General features: G+C 59.9%; 3 protein-coding genes across 3 annotated transcripts; all 3 read right to left on the reverse strand.

Moving 5' to 3' along the window:
• Positions 1 to 101: 101 nt before the first annotated feature.
• Positions 102 to 1890, reverse strand: GALR3 (galanin receptor 3). Its single transcript, XM_025471774.3, has 2 exons — positions 1529 to 1890; positions 102 to 855 (listed from the first exon to the last, which is right to left on the reverse strand). Exons 1-2 carry the CDS (start codon positions 1885 to 1887, stop codon positions 102 to 104), a joined length of 1113 nt encoding a protein of 370 aa, XP_025327559.1. The 5' UTR covers positions 1888 to 1890.
• A 4400-nt stretch (positions 1891 to 6290) lies between these two features.
• Positions 6291 to 12540, reverse strand: GCAT (glycine C-acetyltransferase). Its single transcript, XM_025460474.3, has 9 exons — positions 12276 to 12540; positions 10261 to 10391; positions 9082 to 9183; positions 8496 to 8642; positions 7824 to 7978; positions 7610 to 7692; positions 7248 to 7419; positions 6890 to 7011; positions 6291 to 6606 (listed from the first exon to the last, which is right to left on the reverse strand). Exons 1-9 carry the CDS (start codon positions 12469 to 12471, stop codon positions 6455 to 6457), a joined length of 1260 nt encoding a protein of 419 aa, XP_025316259.1. The 5' UTR covers positions 12472 to 12540; the 3' UTR covers positions 6291 to 6454.
• A 376-nt stretch (positions 12541 to 12916) lies between these two features.
• Positions 12917 to 15346, reverse strand: LOC112668305 (histone H1.0). The gene has a single exon (XM_025460475.3). It carries the CDS (start codon positions 14839 to 14841, stop codon positions 14257 to 14259), a length of 585 nt encoding a protein of 194 aa, XP_025316260.1. The 5' UTR covers positions 14842 to 15346; the 3' UTR covers positions 12917 to 14256.
• Positions 15347 to 16367: the final 1021 nt, after the last annotated feature.

A 16367-nucleotide genomic window follows, 5' to 3' on the forward strand; every position in this document is an offset into this window, starting at 1 on the left:
CCCCAGCTCGGCCAGGGCGCCTGGGGGGACTGCCGCCATCCGCCCCGGGGGGGTCGTGCGGTCGTGCCCGGGGTCACCGGCACAGCCGAGGCGCACGAGGCTCACTCGGGGCCCAGGGCGGACGGGGCTCGGCCAGCCCCTGCGGCGCGCGCGGCCTCTCCCCCGGGGGCCCCGCCGCGGCCGCCGCCCGCCGCCAGCCTCCCTCGCGGCCGTGCGTCCCCGGGGCGGCCGGCGGGGCCCGCGGTGGCGGGGCGGACGCGGCGGCGGGCGCGGTGGCGGCGGTGGCGGCGGCCGCAGGGCCACAGGCGGCGGAAGCGCGCGCGGAAGTGCCGCGAGGCGAGCGCGTAGACGAGCGGGTTGAGGCAGGAGTTGGCGTAGGCGAGGCAGTGCGAGGCCAGGCGGCAGGCGTAGGTGGCCGGGCTGAAGGCGAAGCGGCCGAACCAGAAGCAGAGGATGAGCGCGTGGTGCGGGCCCCAGCAGAGGGCGTAGAGCGCGGCCACCGCCAGCATGGCGCGCCCCGCGCGGCCCGTGGCCCGTCTCCGGGCCTCCGCCGCCGCGCCCGCGGGGCCCACGGCCGCCCACAGGAAGCGCAGCGTGCGCGCGTAGGCCAGGCTCACCACGGCCACGGGCAGCAGGTAGCCGGCGGCGAAGGTGGCCACGTCCAGGGCGCGCCGGCGCGCGTCCTCCCAGGCGGGCACGCAGAGCTCCAGCGCGCCGTAGCGCACCGTGCCGTAGTAGCTGAGGTAGGGCGCCGAGAAGAGCGCCGCCAGCAGCCACACCAGGCCCACGGCGGCGCGGGCGTTGCGCGGCGTGCGCAGGGCCCGCGAGCGCAGCGGGTGCCGGACGGCCAGGTACCTGCGGGCGGGCGGGCGGGCGGGCGGCGGTCAGCGCGGCGGGGGCCGAGCGCCCCGCGCCCCCGCGCCCCCGCGCCCCCGCCCTGCACCCGCGTGGACGCTGCGCCGGGACCTGGGGCCGCTGGCCTGGCTTTCCGGCTTTCCGGGTCTGGGCAGCAGGGGCGAGAGGGCGCCGCCCGCCTGCAGGGGGCTGCAGGGTGAAGGGCATCGACAGGCCAAGCGCCTAGGGCAGTGCCTGGCACCCAGCAAGGCTGGGTTAGAGGCTCGGAGGGAAGGGACAGTGAGCCTGGCTTGGACCCCAAGTTCGGAACGGCGAAGGCAGGGATGACCGCAGACCGGGTCAGGTGTGGGCAGTAATAAAACACCTGATGAATTCATTCATGTGTTCTTTTTGCCATTCATGCGACACAGGGCATCTACTACGTGTAGGGCTCTGTGCCCACACGTGAGACACAGAGATGTCCCCTGGAGGCTCACAATGGAGTGGGGGGAGGGCAGGGTGGTCCCCTCAAGGACACTCTGCTGCCGCCCAGAGACTGGTTGGTGGGGGCCACAGAGCTGACCCTTCTCTCCCTCCCATTTCCTTTTTGGCTCCCTGTTCTCTCCTTCCTAAGGAATCTGTTCAGGTCTTCCCTCCCCAGCCCAGACCCAGCCAGGTCCCGGGCACAGCCCACCTGTCCACCGAGACGGCGGCCAGCGTGAAGCTGCTGGCATACATGGTGAGGTAGATGAGCAGGTGCACAGCCTTACAGACGAGGGCCCCAAAGAGCCAGGCGTCCAGTGTGTAGATGGCGGCCTGGAAGGGCACGCAGCACAGGATGAAGCAGAGGTCGGCCACCGCTAGGTTGAGGATGAATAGGTCCGTAGTGCTGCCGGGCTCCTGCCAGGCGCTCGGGCTGGGCTGCAGCAGCACAGCCAGCACCAGCCCATTGCCCACTGTGCCCAGCAGAAAGATGAGGGCAAACACCACGGGCACTGCCACAGCACCCACGCTCCCTGGGCTGTCTAGCGAGATGTTCTGTGCATCAGCCATCTCCCCATCTGATGGGCACCTGAGGAAAAGAAGCTGGAGTCCTCAGACAGGAGCCCTCCGGCTCTGGTCACTCGACCCAGGGGTCTCAATCCAGGCCCCTGGCCTGGGCCCAGCCAGGTCTCCTGGGCATGGAGCTCATGGGGGTCGGGGATGGGAGTGGGGAGACGGCCAAAAGTTATCACTGAGCTCCCTCCACTTGTGCAAGCCTGGCACAGTTGCATATGCGTCTGAGGTGGGTTTCTCAGTTTCCTAGGGGACACTCCCATGAATTAGGTGATGGACACCTCCAGGCAGGATGGAGGGTGAGGACATAGCAGATGGGAGGGGGGCAAATCCAACCCAAGTTGCTGATATATCTACCTTACTTCTCCATGAGGGTTTGAAGCCCAGGGAAGAGTCTTGGACATGGGTCAAAGTCAGCAAGACTTGGGTGATATCCCCGAGTCATCATAAAGTCCAATTTAGTGAAAGCCCCACAGGGCACAGCAGGGAAATCCATATCAGTCACTACGCCCTTTCTGCATGAGAGGAAATTGAGGCTCAGAGAGGGGACATGGGAGGTTAATATCACACTTTGAGTGGCAGATCCGGGGCTGTTACCACCCTGGTAGCCTGACGCCCAGGCTGGAGCGCTCATCTGACAGCCTGTTAACAGGTGGTACCTCTGACAATGTGCAAGTATGTGTGAGTGCATTTATGCCGGCTGTGCCCCCTCTCACACTTGCTCCACCCCACGGCCCAGATCGGCCACTACCTGTGGATCCCCTTGCATGCCTGGGATCTCTGGGTTGGTGAGACAAATAGAGGGCATGGTGGGGTGGGGGGGGGGACGGGAAGGAAGGAGAGAAAAAAGGTAGTATCTGCGCCCCCAGCCCCCAGCATGCAGCAAGCCCACCCTGCCCCGAAGCTCAGGATGGGCAGCACCCACCTCAACTCTGGGCGCTGGGCCCTGCTTGGTCCTGGGTGAACCGGCCAGACTGGGGCTGCCTCTTGGCTCAGGGGCTGCCCCTAGGCGCCTCCCTGCAGGTGCAGCTCTGCCTCCCAGTTCTCCCTCTTCTCCTTTAAGGCACCTCTTCTGCCTAGCCAGACTTGGGCACTCCCTCCGGAGTAGACACTGGCCACCTCCTGCTCGGTGCCTGATTTCCCTCGGGTGGCATGCTCTTCTGCCTGGTTCTTTTCTACCTCCCTGCGTTGCATCTGCCTCTTTCTGCAGTGAGGAACCCATTGATCTCACTCTGAGATTCGCTTTGCAGTTAACCCCTCCGTGCCCAGGGCCCAGCCCATTCCTGGCACTCTCACCTCCTGCCTACTAACTCCCTCTCCATCTTCCCTCTCCCTGCCCCAAGTAGGGCTCTAATCCAAGCTCAGAAAGGATTCCTCATCTTGAATAGGGTGTCCTAGGCTAGGAAACCAGAATGAGTCTCTTTTCTGGAGACCAGATAGGACTCCTCCCCCCAGGCCCTGAAAATCCTGGGGCCCATCAGCTTTCCGAAGCTTATTTCAGAGGTTCTGTCTGGCTGGAGATGGAATGCTTTGGTGCCAATCCAGAGTTTGGCTTTAGCCTGAGGGCAATAGGAAACTAGTGAAAGTCTTAGAGCAGGGACATGTTCTGCTTATTTAGTTTGTAATTAGTTTATTTTGGCCTGGGGTAAGGATGAAGAGAAGGGGAATGATCTAGTGACTGATCTGTTAGAAGCCTCCTGTCCCCACAAAAGCCAGAGATTAATCGGTCTTGGTGAATGGCTGTGTGGTTTAGCCATGCACAGGGTTCTAGCCTGGAACTTTTGAAGGAGTAGGCCACGTGGCCAAATGCTTCCAGAGGGTTAGAGAGACTAGTCAGGGAGTGGGGTGGGAAGGGTAAGGTACACTGAATTTCATAACAGTGAGGTTGTTGGTAAACTGGACAAGTGTAGTGGGGACAGAACAATCTGCAATGAGTTAAGGGAGAGAAGAGGTAGTAGGGACTGTGTGTAGTCTTTCTAGAAGCTGGGACACTTTCTTGGGACCGATGGGGCCAGAACTTGCATTCAAGACCCAGGATGCTGGGGAAGGGACTCTTCAGGACTAGCTCCTCCCAGGCCCCTGGGATTTTCCCCAGTGCTCAGAGGTATTTCTTGAAAGCCTGATGTCACTCACGCTAGATACAGAACATCCCTGGAATTCTTAGAAATATTCACTAAACGGTAGATATTAGGACTCATACCTACACTGCCCTGAATTCAGAGCTATCAGAATTGAATTAAGGAATTAGAATGGTAGAATGTCATGATCCATGGAGTGCAGAATTGTAGGATTCCAGCCCGAGCACCGGGGTTTTAGAATCCTTGACTGTCAGAGGTCTACCACCACCCTGAACCCTGAAAGCCCCCCAGATCCCTGGCACACTATCCTGTTTTGGGGAGCCTCCGGCCCAACCGGCTCCTGGCCCAGGGCAGGGCTCTGGATGCGCTGCTACAGGAGGGCGAGAACTCCCAGCAGGGCAAGGCTGATAGGATAGCAGAGCCCGAGGGAAGGCGCGGGGACGGGTGGGGCCGGCAGGAAGCACGCGTCAAGGTCGGGCCCCAGCGCGTCCCTGGCGCCCCCTCCTCCTCTTGCTCCGGGCACCGCAGCCTCGAACCTGGGGCCCACGCAGAGGACGCGGAGCGCGCCGTGGGGGCGGCCTCGGGACGAGCTCCGGCCCGCGGGAGGGGGAGGTGCGGCTGATCCGCGGCCCTTCGACTGTCGCGGGCGTCGGGCGGCCACCGGTACACGCGCCCAACGCTGCCGCCGCGCGGGGGAGCTTCCCACCAGCCCTTCCGGAGGGCGGCGGGCGGAGCCGGCACAGGTCGGCACAGGTCGGCACAGGTCGGCACGCTGAGCGGCTATAGCTGACCCATGGGCGTGGCGCCGCCGCCGCAAGGCAGCCTCCCACGCCGGCCGCCAGGGGGCGCAGCGCCAGCGGTGGCGGCCGGGAGCCCCAGGCAGAGCCCCGCTCTGGCTTGTCCTGCGCCTCGGGCGGTGGACCTGGGCCCGGGTTTCTGGCCCCGCAGGGTACGCCACACCTACTACTGGAGCGCGTGGCTGGTGGCTGCTGGTGGCCACCCCGTGTAACCGCCGGCCTACGCAGGTCACGCACGCGTGCATCAAGCCGCTGGCTTGGCCCGGGCCGGTGCTAGGCCTATGCCCTCGCCGCTGCAGCAGTGCGCCTGCGCCAGGCACACTACCCGGTGGCGGCGGCCTGCGCCTATTGAGGCTGCTGATGTGGCCGAAGCAGTCCTCTTCCTTGGGCTGCCATCTCCCAGCACCCGGAGCTCCTGGTCCCAGCTGCAAGCTCCTCCAGACCACAAGCTAGGATTCCCAGAATCCCAGAGTTAGGATCCCCGCAGCTCGCCCAGACCGTTCCAGGCTACAGGCAGGGCTGAGGTTCAAAGGCACGGAGAAGGGGGTCCCAGTTCCTTGTCGTGAATGAGGAAGGGCCTTCTCATCCTCTCTGCTCTACCTTCAGCAAGGTATGAGTTCCCCAAGGCTACACCACGCTGAGGCTGGAGCTGGGGTGAATCTGAGCCTATCCCACCTGGCCTCCCACCCCCAGTCCATAAAACCCAGAGGGGAGGCCACTGAAGAGACAAGGACCAGGGACAGCGACTATGGGAAGGGGGTTCTCATCATGTCCACTAGGGAGCAGCGAGTCCTAGTTGGGGACAAGTGTGGATGGGGCCTTGGTGGCAGCAAATTGCCTATCCTGAGAGCCTTGCCTGCGGGACTGCCCAGTTGAGTCCAAGGCCTGGATTCCGGAGCCTGGACTCACTGCGCTCCCTGGCGCCTGATCAGCCGGCCACTAGACCTGGAGTGAGAAGAATGGAGGGACCCCAGCTGTCTATGTAACATTCATTCTTGGTAAAGTGCGGGAAACTGAGGCACACACAGGTGAAGGGGCTTGCCCAAGGCCACCGAGTCAGGGACAAAGTGGCATAGAATACATGGTTCCAGACTGTCAGGGGCTTTTCCCATAGTGACCCACATGCTTTCCTTTGGGGCCTGAATCCTCTGCCTCTCCTTCCACACATGGGTTTGGGTGCTCAGCTCCTCCTTTATCTGGGTAGCTGTATGCCATCTTTTGAATGGGGAGTAGGAAATGAGGTGTTCTTCGGGGGCTGAAGAATAAATGGGGTGGGAAAAGGCCTGCAGGGTTGGTGCGCAGCTGCCCTCTCCAGCAGCACAGAATCCAGTTGTGCCACATGGGGGCCCCTGCCTGTATTACCGGTGCTGCCTGGGTCTCATCTTCACCTGGGGTTAACCTCAGAGGTGGTCAGCACCGACATCTATCTACTCAGGAGCCTGCCCTCAGAGCCCAGGCTCCTGCCTGGTTCTTCAGCTGGTCACAGGGCTGGGCCTGCCCAGAGAGAATAAAGCACACCGACATGTCAGCCTGTTTCCACATTGTTGCTTGACACTCTTGACTACACACTTGGCCCAGCCCAGCCCGAGGATTTTGAGAGGACTCAGTGCCTCAGGACTGGGCTGACCAAAGGGCCCTTCTGTCAATGTGGAGGGAGGGAGACCTTGGCTCTGCTTGTCACCAGCTGGGTCAGGGTAGTGCCCCATGCAGCCGCCCCACCTCCACGAAGGCCTCCACACAGCGGTCAATGTCCTCCTCGCTGTGCACGGCTGAGATCTGCACCCGGATCCGGGCCTTGTTCTTGGGGACCACTGGATAGCTGAACCCGATGACAAAGATGCCTGGTAAAGTAGAGAGGGTCAACCCGGGGCTCACCAAAGCTAAATAGGCTTTGGGAGACATGACACATGGTGCCTACTCTCCTGAGGGTCACAGAGGGCAAGGGAGGCACCCAAGGTCTCACAGACATGAGACTGAGTCACGGCCTGGGATTTTCGGCTTGGACAGACAGCTGGTCTAAAAGGGGTAGTAGGGTGAGGGTATGGGGGAGCATTCACAGTATAGGGGTTCCCTCCTTTTTCCTCTTAGGACCCATAACTGGTCCTCTTGCCCCAGCTTCCTTACCTCGCTTTAGCATGTCATCTGCCATGCAAGAAGCCAGCCGAGCATCACCCAGCATCACAGGGCAAATGGGGTGACTGGCTCCCAAGACAGTGAAGCCAGCAGCCTCCATCTTACTGCGGAAACTGTAGACACAAGCTGGGTGTCACAGGGAGCCAGGGGGCTGTGGAGTGTTCACATGCACTCCTGATAGGCATGTGATCCAAGATCTGTGCCTGAGTCTGCAGGATGGCCCAACAGAGACAGATGCAGACCCAGAGAGGCAGATGGGGAGCCGGGCAGAGGAACAGGCAGACCAAAATGGGTGATGAAAACACAGCTCCCCCACCCCAGCCTGCCCCACCCCTGCCAGGCACCGCACCGCTTGGTCTTGGCTGCCATAGACTGGACAATGGCATTGCTCTCCATGAGTAGGTCCAGGGCCTTGGAGGCACAGCCTACGACAGCAGGTGGCAGACTGTTGGAGAAGAGGTAGGGCCGGGCGCGCTGCCGTAGCAGGGACACCAGGGGCCCAGGCCCCGTCGTGTAGCCCCCTGAGGACAAGGGGAGAAGGGTGGGAGTCAGAGGCCAGGTGCCAGAGCCTACCCCAGGGCCCTCCTGACAGGACAGTCCCTGCTGCTCTCTTCTGTATGGTCCCAGCTCTCCCTCCCCCACCTTCCCTGAGACTCCTCCAGGGACCTGCAAGTGGATAAGGGGATCCCAGGGGCACAACTCTGCAGGTACCTGAGGCTCCACCCAGTGCCTTCCCCAGTGTTGAGTTGATGATGGTGACCTGGTCCATCACGCCCAGCAGCTCATCTGTGCCTCTGCAGAAGGGAAGCTACCATTGTTACCACCAGCCGCCCAAGTATCATGGGTTAGGTTAGGGGCTGACTTCCTGGTTTCCCACCCACCCTTAGAAGCCCAACCCAAGGCCCTAGGTGACGCATGCTCCCACCGTCCTGTGGCCCCCAGGAAGCCAGTAGCGTGGCATTCATCCACAAAAACCAGGGCACCATATCGAGAGGCAAGGTGGCAGATCTCCTGCAGGGGTGCGATGTCCCCGTCCATGGAAAAGGCCCCGTCAGTGGCCACCAGGCGCAGTCGATGATTCTGCAGGGAAGCCATGGACAGGTGATGGCTCATGTCCCAAGTTGGGCCAAACCACCCATTCTCTATGCTGCTTGGGGCTCTAAGAGCTCACCCTGCCCAGTGTCTGGCACAGAAGCAGACACATAAGCATTACTGTGTTGGGGCTGGCACATCCTGGCCCCCATCTGTGCTTCCCTGAGCCTTGCCCACCTCTTCCAGGGCAGTCCTAGCCAGTGAGAGCAGCTCAGTCTCCCCTCCGAGAGGGAGGGCGTGATGGGGCCATTTCCATCCCTAAGCTCATCCCCCTTTATGCCTAGCAGGCCCTGCCACACATGAGGTGCTTGCTAAAAGTCAAGGCAGCATGGCACAGTGGAATAAAGCCCTGGGGCTGAGGGATTTGGATTCAAGTCTGTTTCCAACTTTCATGTTCTTTGCCGTGAGTGCCAAGTTGGTCCTTCCAAGCCTCAGTTCATTCACCAGTGGCAAGGCTGAGGATAAGCCCAGTTCTCGTCCCTGGAACCCTTGGCCCTTGTCTTACCTGGGCCTCCTGCAGCTTGGCCTCCAAATCAGCCATGTCCAGGTGGCGGTAGCGGTACTTATGGGCCTTGCACAGACGGATGCCATCGATGATGGAGGCATGGTTCAGCTCGTCTGAGAGGACTGCATCCTGTGGGCTCAGCAGGGCCTGGAAGGAAGAAGGCAGTTGGGAGTGGATCAACCACCTAGGGGTTTTCCCTCCCCATGTCTCCTGGTATAAAATTTCACTGCCATCCAGGATCTTCCTCTGGGCAGGGAGGCAAGGAGCCCCTACCTGCCTCTATCTTGGTCCTCAGATTACCCTCCAGGCCTGGGCTGGACCAGGTCCCAGCCCCTATGAGAGCAGGTGAGAACATGTTTGGTAAGTCCCTGATCCCTGCTATCTCCAGCCTTCCCGTTGATATAGATTATCCCCCCAGGGCCCTGGAAGATTCCTCCTGGAGCACCTACCTGGCCTGACCTTAGCCTCCATATGAAATGGGCACTGGAACCTCTAGGCATCCTGCCAGGTTCTCCTGACTGCCCACTACCAAGCCTTCCACAGCCTAGCAGTCCTCACCAACTCCCACCTGAGGCCCCACACACACCTCAAAGAGGCCAGCGTTGGCATCAAAACAGCTAGGATACAGGATGGCATCCTCCCGCTGGTGGAAGCGGGCTATCTTTGCTTCTAGATCCTTGTGGATGCTCTAAAGAAACAGAGTGAAATAGGTGTTGATTCCTGCGGGGTCACATGAAACAAGTCCTGGGGACAGAGGCTTAGAGGGTCACAGACTCAGCACAGAAGGCCTACAGCCTGGGCCTTTCCCTTTCTTCATAACAAGGGTTTCTCCCCCACAGCCGACAGGAACTCAGCAGATGGTTCTCACTGAGGAATCAGGCTTGCTAGGTATCTCTTCCTGGTTGGATCTTCCTTTGTAATGGGGGTCTAATGTGGAATTATGGGTGACAGTGGCCAAGGCATGACATCTTCCTGACATCAGACTAAGTACCTTTTTTGGTTGCTTAATGGCGAAGAAAAGGATTATGTAAGCTCATTTGGGCCTCAAATTCTTGCGTCTGAAAGCTGTTCAGTCCAAGTAAGGGTTTTGTTGGGAAGTGCCCTGGCTGGGAGTTAGAGTTCTGCCTCTGATATTCATTTCATCGTCCCCTTTCTGGGAAGATGTGTAATAATAATCACAAGTGGTCAGGAGCACAGACCGTTGAGCCAAGCCACCTGGGTTAAACTCCTATCATAATAGGCTGTGTGCCCTAGGGTAAGACACTTAACTTCTCTGGGCTTCAGCCTCCTCATCTCTGTAACAGAGACAAGAATATCACCTATCACGACTGTTAGGAGCATTATCTTTTTTTTTTTTTCCTGTTAGGAGCATTATCAAGTTAATATTTGTAATGCTCATAATACATACTTGGTATATAGTAAGCACTAGAAGTTTCACATTTGTATGTTTATTTTGTAACATTTACAAAATAAACTAATCAACATTTCTTGAGCACTGCTATGTGCCAGGCACCGTTCTAAGCACTTTTGCATGCAGCTCGGAAAAGCGATGCCCAGAGAGGTCAGGTTTCTATTGCAACAAAACAGAAGCCTGATCCTGGCCTTTCTGGTGTACAGCTCCAGGCTAAGAGTGGGCCCAGGGCCCCGGGGATGAGCTGAGCTGGCCAAACCAGCCCTGCTGACTGGGGGAAGCAGCCCGTTGGAGTCAGAGCCCAACACTAGGGACGAGGCACCCCCACACTCCCCCGTAGAAGCCACTGTGTACCTGGGTCCCACAGATGAAACGGGTAGAGCTAAGGCCAGCTCCAAATTCCTCCAGGGCCTGCAGACCTGCCTGGATCACCTCAGGGTGGCTGCTCAGGCCCAGGTAGTTGTTTGCGCAGAAATTCAGTATTCCTGAGGTGGAGGATGGTGTGGACACAGAAGCTCAGGGCAAGAAAGGGCCTGGAAAAGCATCAGTGCCAGGCCCTGGGGACTCCGAGAAGAAACAAACCTGGATTCAGCCTTGAGGCGGCAACCACTGCACCATGTGATCCACTCTGGGGCAGAGGCCAGGACAGGGAACTAGGGGCCCCAGGAGGTACCGTATCCGACAACCACAGGAGAGGAAGGTATGGAACGGACACTCAAGGTGGTACTTTGAGGGATAAGAAGTTTAAACCCTGGCTCTGACTCCCATTCCACCCAAAGGGGAACGTAGCCCTACCTCACAGGCTTCTCCTGTCCCCGAAGACTACCAACAGCCCCTCATCTGGGCCTTGGTTCCCTCACAGGTGAAAGAGGGCTCAGGTGCCCACCCTGGTTACCCCAAACTCCACACAGAGGACTCTGCTGCCTGCTACAGAATCATGTGCTTAAAGTCCAAAGTGAACACAGCTGACCTGAGGAGGAAACTAATGCCCATAAAGGGCAAGGTTCACTCAGCGTGGGAGACTCAAAAGTAAGATGAGAACCTGTGTCTCCCATTTTGATCTGCTCCAGGCTTCCCCCAGGCAAGGGCAGGGTGCGTGGGAGGGAGGGAGTGGGGGGTGGGAAGAGGCAGAGATTTTTTAGGACCTTGATTTACAAATGAGTACAATAGCACCAAGGATCCCAGGCCTATTTCCTGAGCACACGGTGGGTTTGGGAGCCTGTTTATAACCAGGACCCACCTGGGGCCTGGCGCAGACAAGATAGGTAGTGACTACAAATTAGATAGAAATGAGGAAGGCCTGGGTGTGCCTGGGTGGCCCCATTGGTGAAGTGTGTGCCTTCAGCTCTGGTCATGATCCCAGGGTCCTGGGATGGAGTCCCATATCTGGTTGCCTGCTCAGGGGGGAGCCTGCTTCTCCCTCTCCCTCTGCCCCTCCACCCTGCTCGTGCACGCTGTCTCTCTAATAAATAAAATCTTAAAAAAAAAAAAAAAAAAGAAATGAGGAAGGCTCAGTGGTTCAATTCATGGTGTGATTTCTGCAGCAGCCAAGCCTTGCTCCCTGTGACTCTGGCCAGAAAGTTGGTTTCTCTGACACATTAGCTAACCTTCCAGCTCCAGTATGGGGAAGCATGTGGACCAAAGCTCAGCCTGCCGCTAGCAGGGGCCTTTTTTTTTTTTTTTTTTTAAGATTTTAAGATTTATTTATTCATGAGAAACACACAGAGAGAGGCAGAGACAGAGGCAGAGGGAGAAGCAGGCTCCATGCAGGAAGCCCGATGTGGGACTCGATCAAGGGACCCCAGGATCACGCCCTGGGGTGAAGGCAGATGCTCAACCGCCGAGCCACCCAGGCGTCCCTAGCAGGGGCTTTTGGGGAAGCCATTTCACATCTCTGAGCTTCAGCGTCTTTAAAATGGGTTGTTATTCCTCCGTTTGGGGGTTTGCAGGAGTCCACGTGCAGCGGGTAGTGGAGACCCGCACAAAGCAGCAGGTGCAGAAATGCGGGGCTTCTGGCCGCCACCTTGGCACCGCCCTTCCTTGAAGCAGCCCGGTGGGAGCCAGCCGGGTGCCTCTCTTTTTCTCTCACGCTCTCACAGGCCCGGGTTTCACTCCAGCCCTACCCTCTGAGTGGAAAAGGTGCTCAAGGGCAAATCACCGCCCCCCGTGGAAACAGGTTTAGCGAGGTTCCAGTTAACTTTGGGAAGCCGAAAGTCAGCCTGATAGATCGGGAAAGGTGCCAGCGGCCACGCGGGGCCACCCGCCAGGCGCCGCCCCGGCCGCCCCTCCGCCGTCCGTTCCAGCGCAGGCCCCGCAAGGGCCCAGGGACCCCCGGCCCGCTCCGACGACTCCCAGGGGCGGACGGTTACCTCCGGAGACGCCGTCCACGTGGATGCGCGGCCCCTGACGAGACGTAATGACCCGCTCGCTCTTCCAGGTGCCAGCCCCGCGGATGGCGTCCAGCTCCTCCTCCAGGACGCCACGCAGCTGGGTGAGCGCCGACAGCGCGCGGCGGCCGCGGGGGGCCGCGGAGGGAGCAGCGCGGAGCACGCGTCCGGCCCACATGGTGCCCGCTCCGCCCGAGCGCGCCCGCACTGCCCGCGGCCTTGCCGCCGCCGCCGCTCGGTCAGGGCCCGGAGGCCGGGCCGCGGCAGCCAATCGGGGCGCGGGGGCGGAGTCCGAAAGGGGATTGATGGGCGCGCGGCGACTCCCCGTGGGGGAAGGGGAGGCGGCCCCGCCCACCAGCCCCCCGCCCTCTTCCCAGCCCCAGCCTACGCACCCGGCGCTCGCGGGCTAAGGAGGTGCAGCCGGGACCCCAAGGCGAGACCCTAGAAGCAGGCTGAGGCACGCTCTGCACCCTTCAGCGCCGTTTCCTGGTGCCCGTCCCACTCTTGGAGCCGGCTCCACTCTCAGGTGCACACGCCGCCCGGATTCCACCCTAGCTCGCCGGCCCGATTGCTCCGCATTCGCCTCCGGCCATAAAAGTGAGGAAAAAAGGCACCGCTCAGGGTTTCGCTTTTTTTTTCTATTTTATTTTAAAGTTTTAAAATTACAAAGACAGCAAATTCTTCCCGGCACAAATAACACTTGTTTAAAAAAAAGGGGGGTGGGGGGCGGACCACGCGCAAGTGCGCATTTTCCTATATTATTAAAAATAAAAGACGACTGTACAGGTTTTTTTCTCCCAGCTCCCGGGTGTGAGACGAAAGTACTAGCCCTAGATAGGTATATATACATATACACACAGACACACAGACCTAGCTCTGTGAAACTACTTAGCAATTCAAAATCAACTGTAGTATGTCTTACCGTCCACTTCCCGCCCACTCCCCCCTCCCTCATCTACAACTACTTTTATAAAAGACGCAAAAGTAAAGAGGTTGGGAGGTTTTTAAGTGGCAGGTGGCAGGTCTGGTGCCCCACCAGGCCACCAAGCAAAATCACCTCTTTCTTCTACAGGAGGAACCAAAAAACCAGGGGAAAAGGAAAAAGTCCTCCTAGGATACAATCCAATTGTGTGGAAAAACCCAAGTTTTAACAGGGCACACTGAGGCACTTGGCTGAGTCCCCACCCTTCCCCCAAAATTTCCACTCCAGTTTAACAGGAGACTTTCTGAAGCCACAAAGACCCCCCAATGGCTAGTTTCCAGCTTACTGAGAGAAGCCACAGCTTCTGGGACCAGCTGTCACTTCGATCCCCTCCTTCTCTTCCCCAGGACAATAGGGAGGCCACAGGGGCACACTCACAGTGAGAAGGAAACTGGATTTGGACCCCCCACTGCTCACTATTGGAAGGTGGAAGTCAGCCGCCCCCCCCCCCAGGGTTTTTTTTTTTTTCCCCCCCCACTTCCCTCCTTTGCCATCCAGCTGCTACCACTCCTCCCCTCTCCCCACCAAGGTTCTGGAACTCTCAGGGGTGTGCCACCTAGATTAGGCTGGCTGACCTTAAAGTACTCCTGCAAACCTTACCATTTCCGGGGTCCCCCTCATCTCGTCCCAACAAGCGGCCTTGCCCATTCTCTCCCGCCCCTTTACCTTCATAGTGAACAAATCAACCAAACAAAACACAAGCCCACCCAAGTCCCTAAACCCATTAAGTAGATTAATAACAAGTCAACAAAACAAAATAGAAGTACATTCTCATCCTTAGGGATGAGAGTTGTGGCTGCTGTCCTTGCATGATTGGTTAAGGAGAAATGAATTATTCCCTAATTTCTGAGGAATCCAGATTCTGTCTCTTAGGAAGTCAGAATACAAAGGGGCAAATGAAGATCAAGAGAGAAGAAATGAGAAAAAGTATTTACAGAAAATAGGAGACAGGCAGGAGTGTCCACAAGAAAAGCCTCATTGTCACTTCTTCTTGCCGGTCCTCTTGGCACTGGACTTGGCTTTGGGCTTCACTGGTTTGGCCTTCTTAGGCTTGGATGCCTTGACCGGCTTGGCCTTGACAGTTTTGGGTTTTTTGGTTTTCTTGGGCGTGGCAGCTGGCTTCTTCTTGGCCTTCTTGACTGGGGTGGCTTTGGGCTTCTTGCTTGGGGCTTTGGAGGCAGCCTTCTTGGGCTTGGCTGCCTTCTTTGGCGTGGCCACCTTCTTGACTTCTTTCTTCGTCTTCTTGAAGGCCACTGACCTCTTGGGCTCGTCGCTTTTGGCCAGCCGGAAGGACCCCGAGGCACCCACCCCTTTGGTCTGCTTGAGGACCCCAGTGGTGACCAGGCGCTTGATGGACAACTTGATCTGCGAGTCGGCGTTCTCACCCACCTTGTAGTGGCTCTTGATGTACTTCTGGATGGACTGGCGCGAGGAGCCAGCACGGTTCTTCTCTGCCTGGATGGCAGCCACGATCATGTCTGAATACTTGGGGTGGTCTGTGGACTTCTTGGAGGCCTTGGCCCGCTTGGGCTTGGCCGCAGGCGTGGACGTAGAGTTCTCGGTCATGGTGGCCTGTCTGGTCCTGCTGTCGAAGGAGGCGCCTTCCAAAGGGCCAGCCCTCGTCGGAGGCCGAGGAAAGCCTTACTCGGGATCTGCTCTGGCGCTCCTCCTGACTCCCGGGCCGGTCCGGGCCCGGCTCTCGGGGACCTGCCTCGGGGCGCGGGAGGACTCGCGGGAGGACTCGCCGGGCCGGGTCTGTGCGGCCCAGCCCCGCCGCTCTGTCGGTCGGTCTCGGCGCCCGGCTCGGGCTCGGGCTCGGGCTCGGGCTCGGGCTCGGGCTCGGACTCGGGCTCGGACTCGGGCTCGGGATCGGGCTCGGGATCGGGCTCTGCCTCTGCCTCTGCCTCCGCCTCCGCCTCCTCTGCCTCCCTATTCCCAGCTCCGCGTCTGGCGCTCGGGCGGCGCATCCGGGTATTTAGCGGCGGCGGGCGGACCGCGGTGAGGACAGGGCTGCTGGCTGCCTGCTCCCGGCCCGGAATGGCGCCGCGCCGCCGCCATCTGTGTTTCTTCCGCCCAGCAAATCCGACCTTTCCCCCCGGCCCGGGCCCTCCCGCTCCCCGCCGCCGCGCGGGACCGCTGCCTGGCTCCCTGGGCTCCCCCGCCGGGCATCCCGCCGGCCCGGCCGCCGCCCCCCGCGCCCGCCACGCGCCCCAAACGGCGCCGAGGACCGCTGGTGCGCCTGCACATTTCCCCTTTGCGGGGGGCTGGCTCTGCGGGGCCGGGGAGCCCCGGTGCGGGAAACCCCTCGTAGCAAAGCTCCCCCCTGGGGCTACCGGGGACCCCGCTTCCGGCCCGCGGCGGGACCCCCCAGCCCGGCGGAGCGGCTGGAAAGCGGCCCCAACTAACACACGCTGCCCCGAGCTGGGCGACTCCCAGCCGGGCCGAGCCGGGACAGGGGGGAGGGGTCGCTCCCCCGGGGTCCGGTCACCTCTCGGGGGGCTCACCCCACCACCGGGCCCCTCGCACCCCTGCCTCTTCTCTGTCCTTGGGGCCCCTGAGCAAACTTTCCCTGGAAGAGTTGGAAGGGCACTTTCAAACTTCGTCCCTTCCCCCTCCTCGGCAGGCTCTCCCCCAGCCTGCCCCCCGACCCCTGCGTGGGGGTTCTCTCCCGGGGCCGAACCCCCGGCACTGCCTGGGACCCCCCAGGGAGTGAGGGCGGGTCTCCGGAGTCCTCTCCTCTCAAAGAGCCCCACATCGCCCGCATATCCTAATCGGGAATGCATTTATATGCCTCTTTCAGCCTAGGAGTTTCGGGGTCTCCGAGGCAGAACCTTGCTGCCTCCACCCCCGAGGCACGGCCTGGGGGGCAAGTCCCCCTCCCAAGGTCCCTTGAAGGCAGTGGGGGGGGGCGGGCTGCAATGCAGGAGCTGTCCCAAAGGCTCCAACCAGACTTGTCCTGGGGGCCCTTGGGATGAAAAGAGGCCCTGGTGCTTTGGGAACTTGGGGAAACGGCGCTGGGGGGGGGGGGTCTCGCTCCTGGGGTCCTGACTAATCCTCTGAAAGTGTGCAGTTGCTCAGAGAGCCGTGGCCGG

This window comes from Canis lupus, chromosome 10 (genome assembly GCF_003254725.2).
Source record: "Canis lupus dingo isolate Sandy chromosome 10, ASM325472v2, whole genome shotgun sequence".
NCBI lineage: Eukaryota > Metazoa > Chordata > Mammalia > Carnivora > Canidae > Canis > Canis lupus.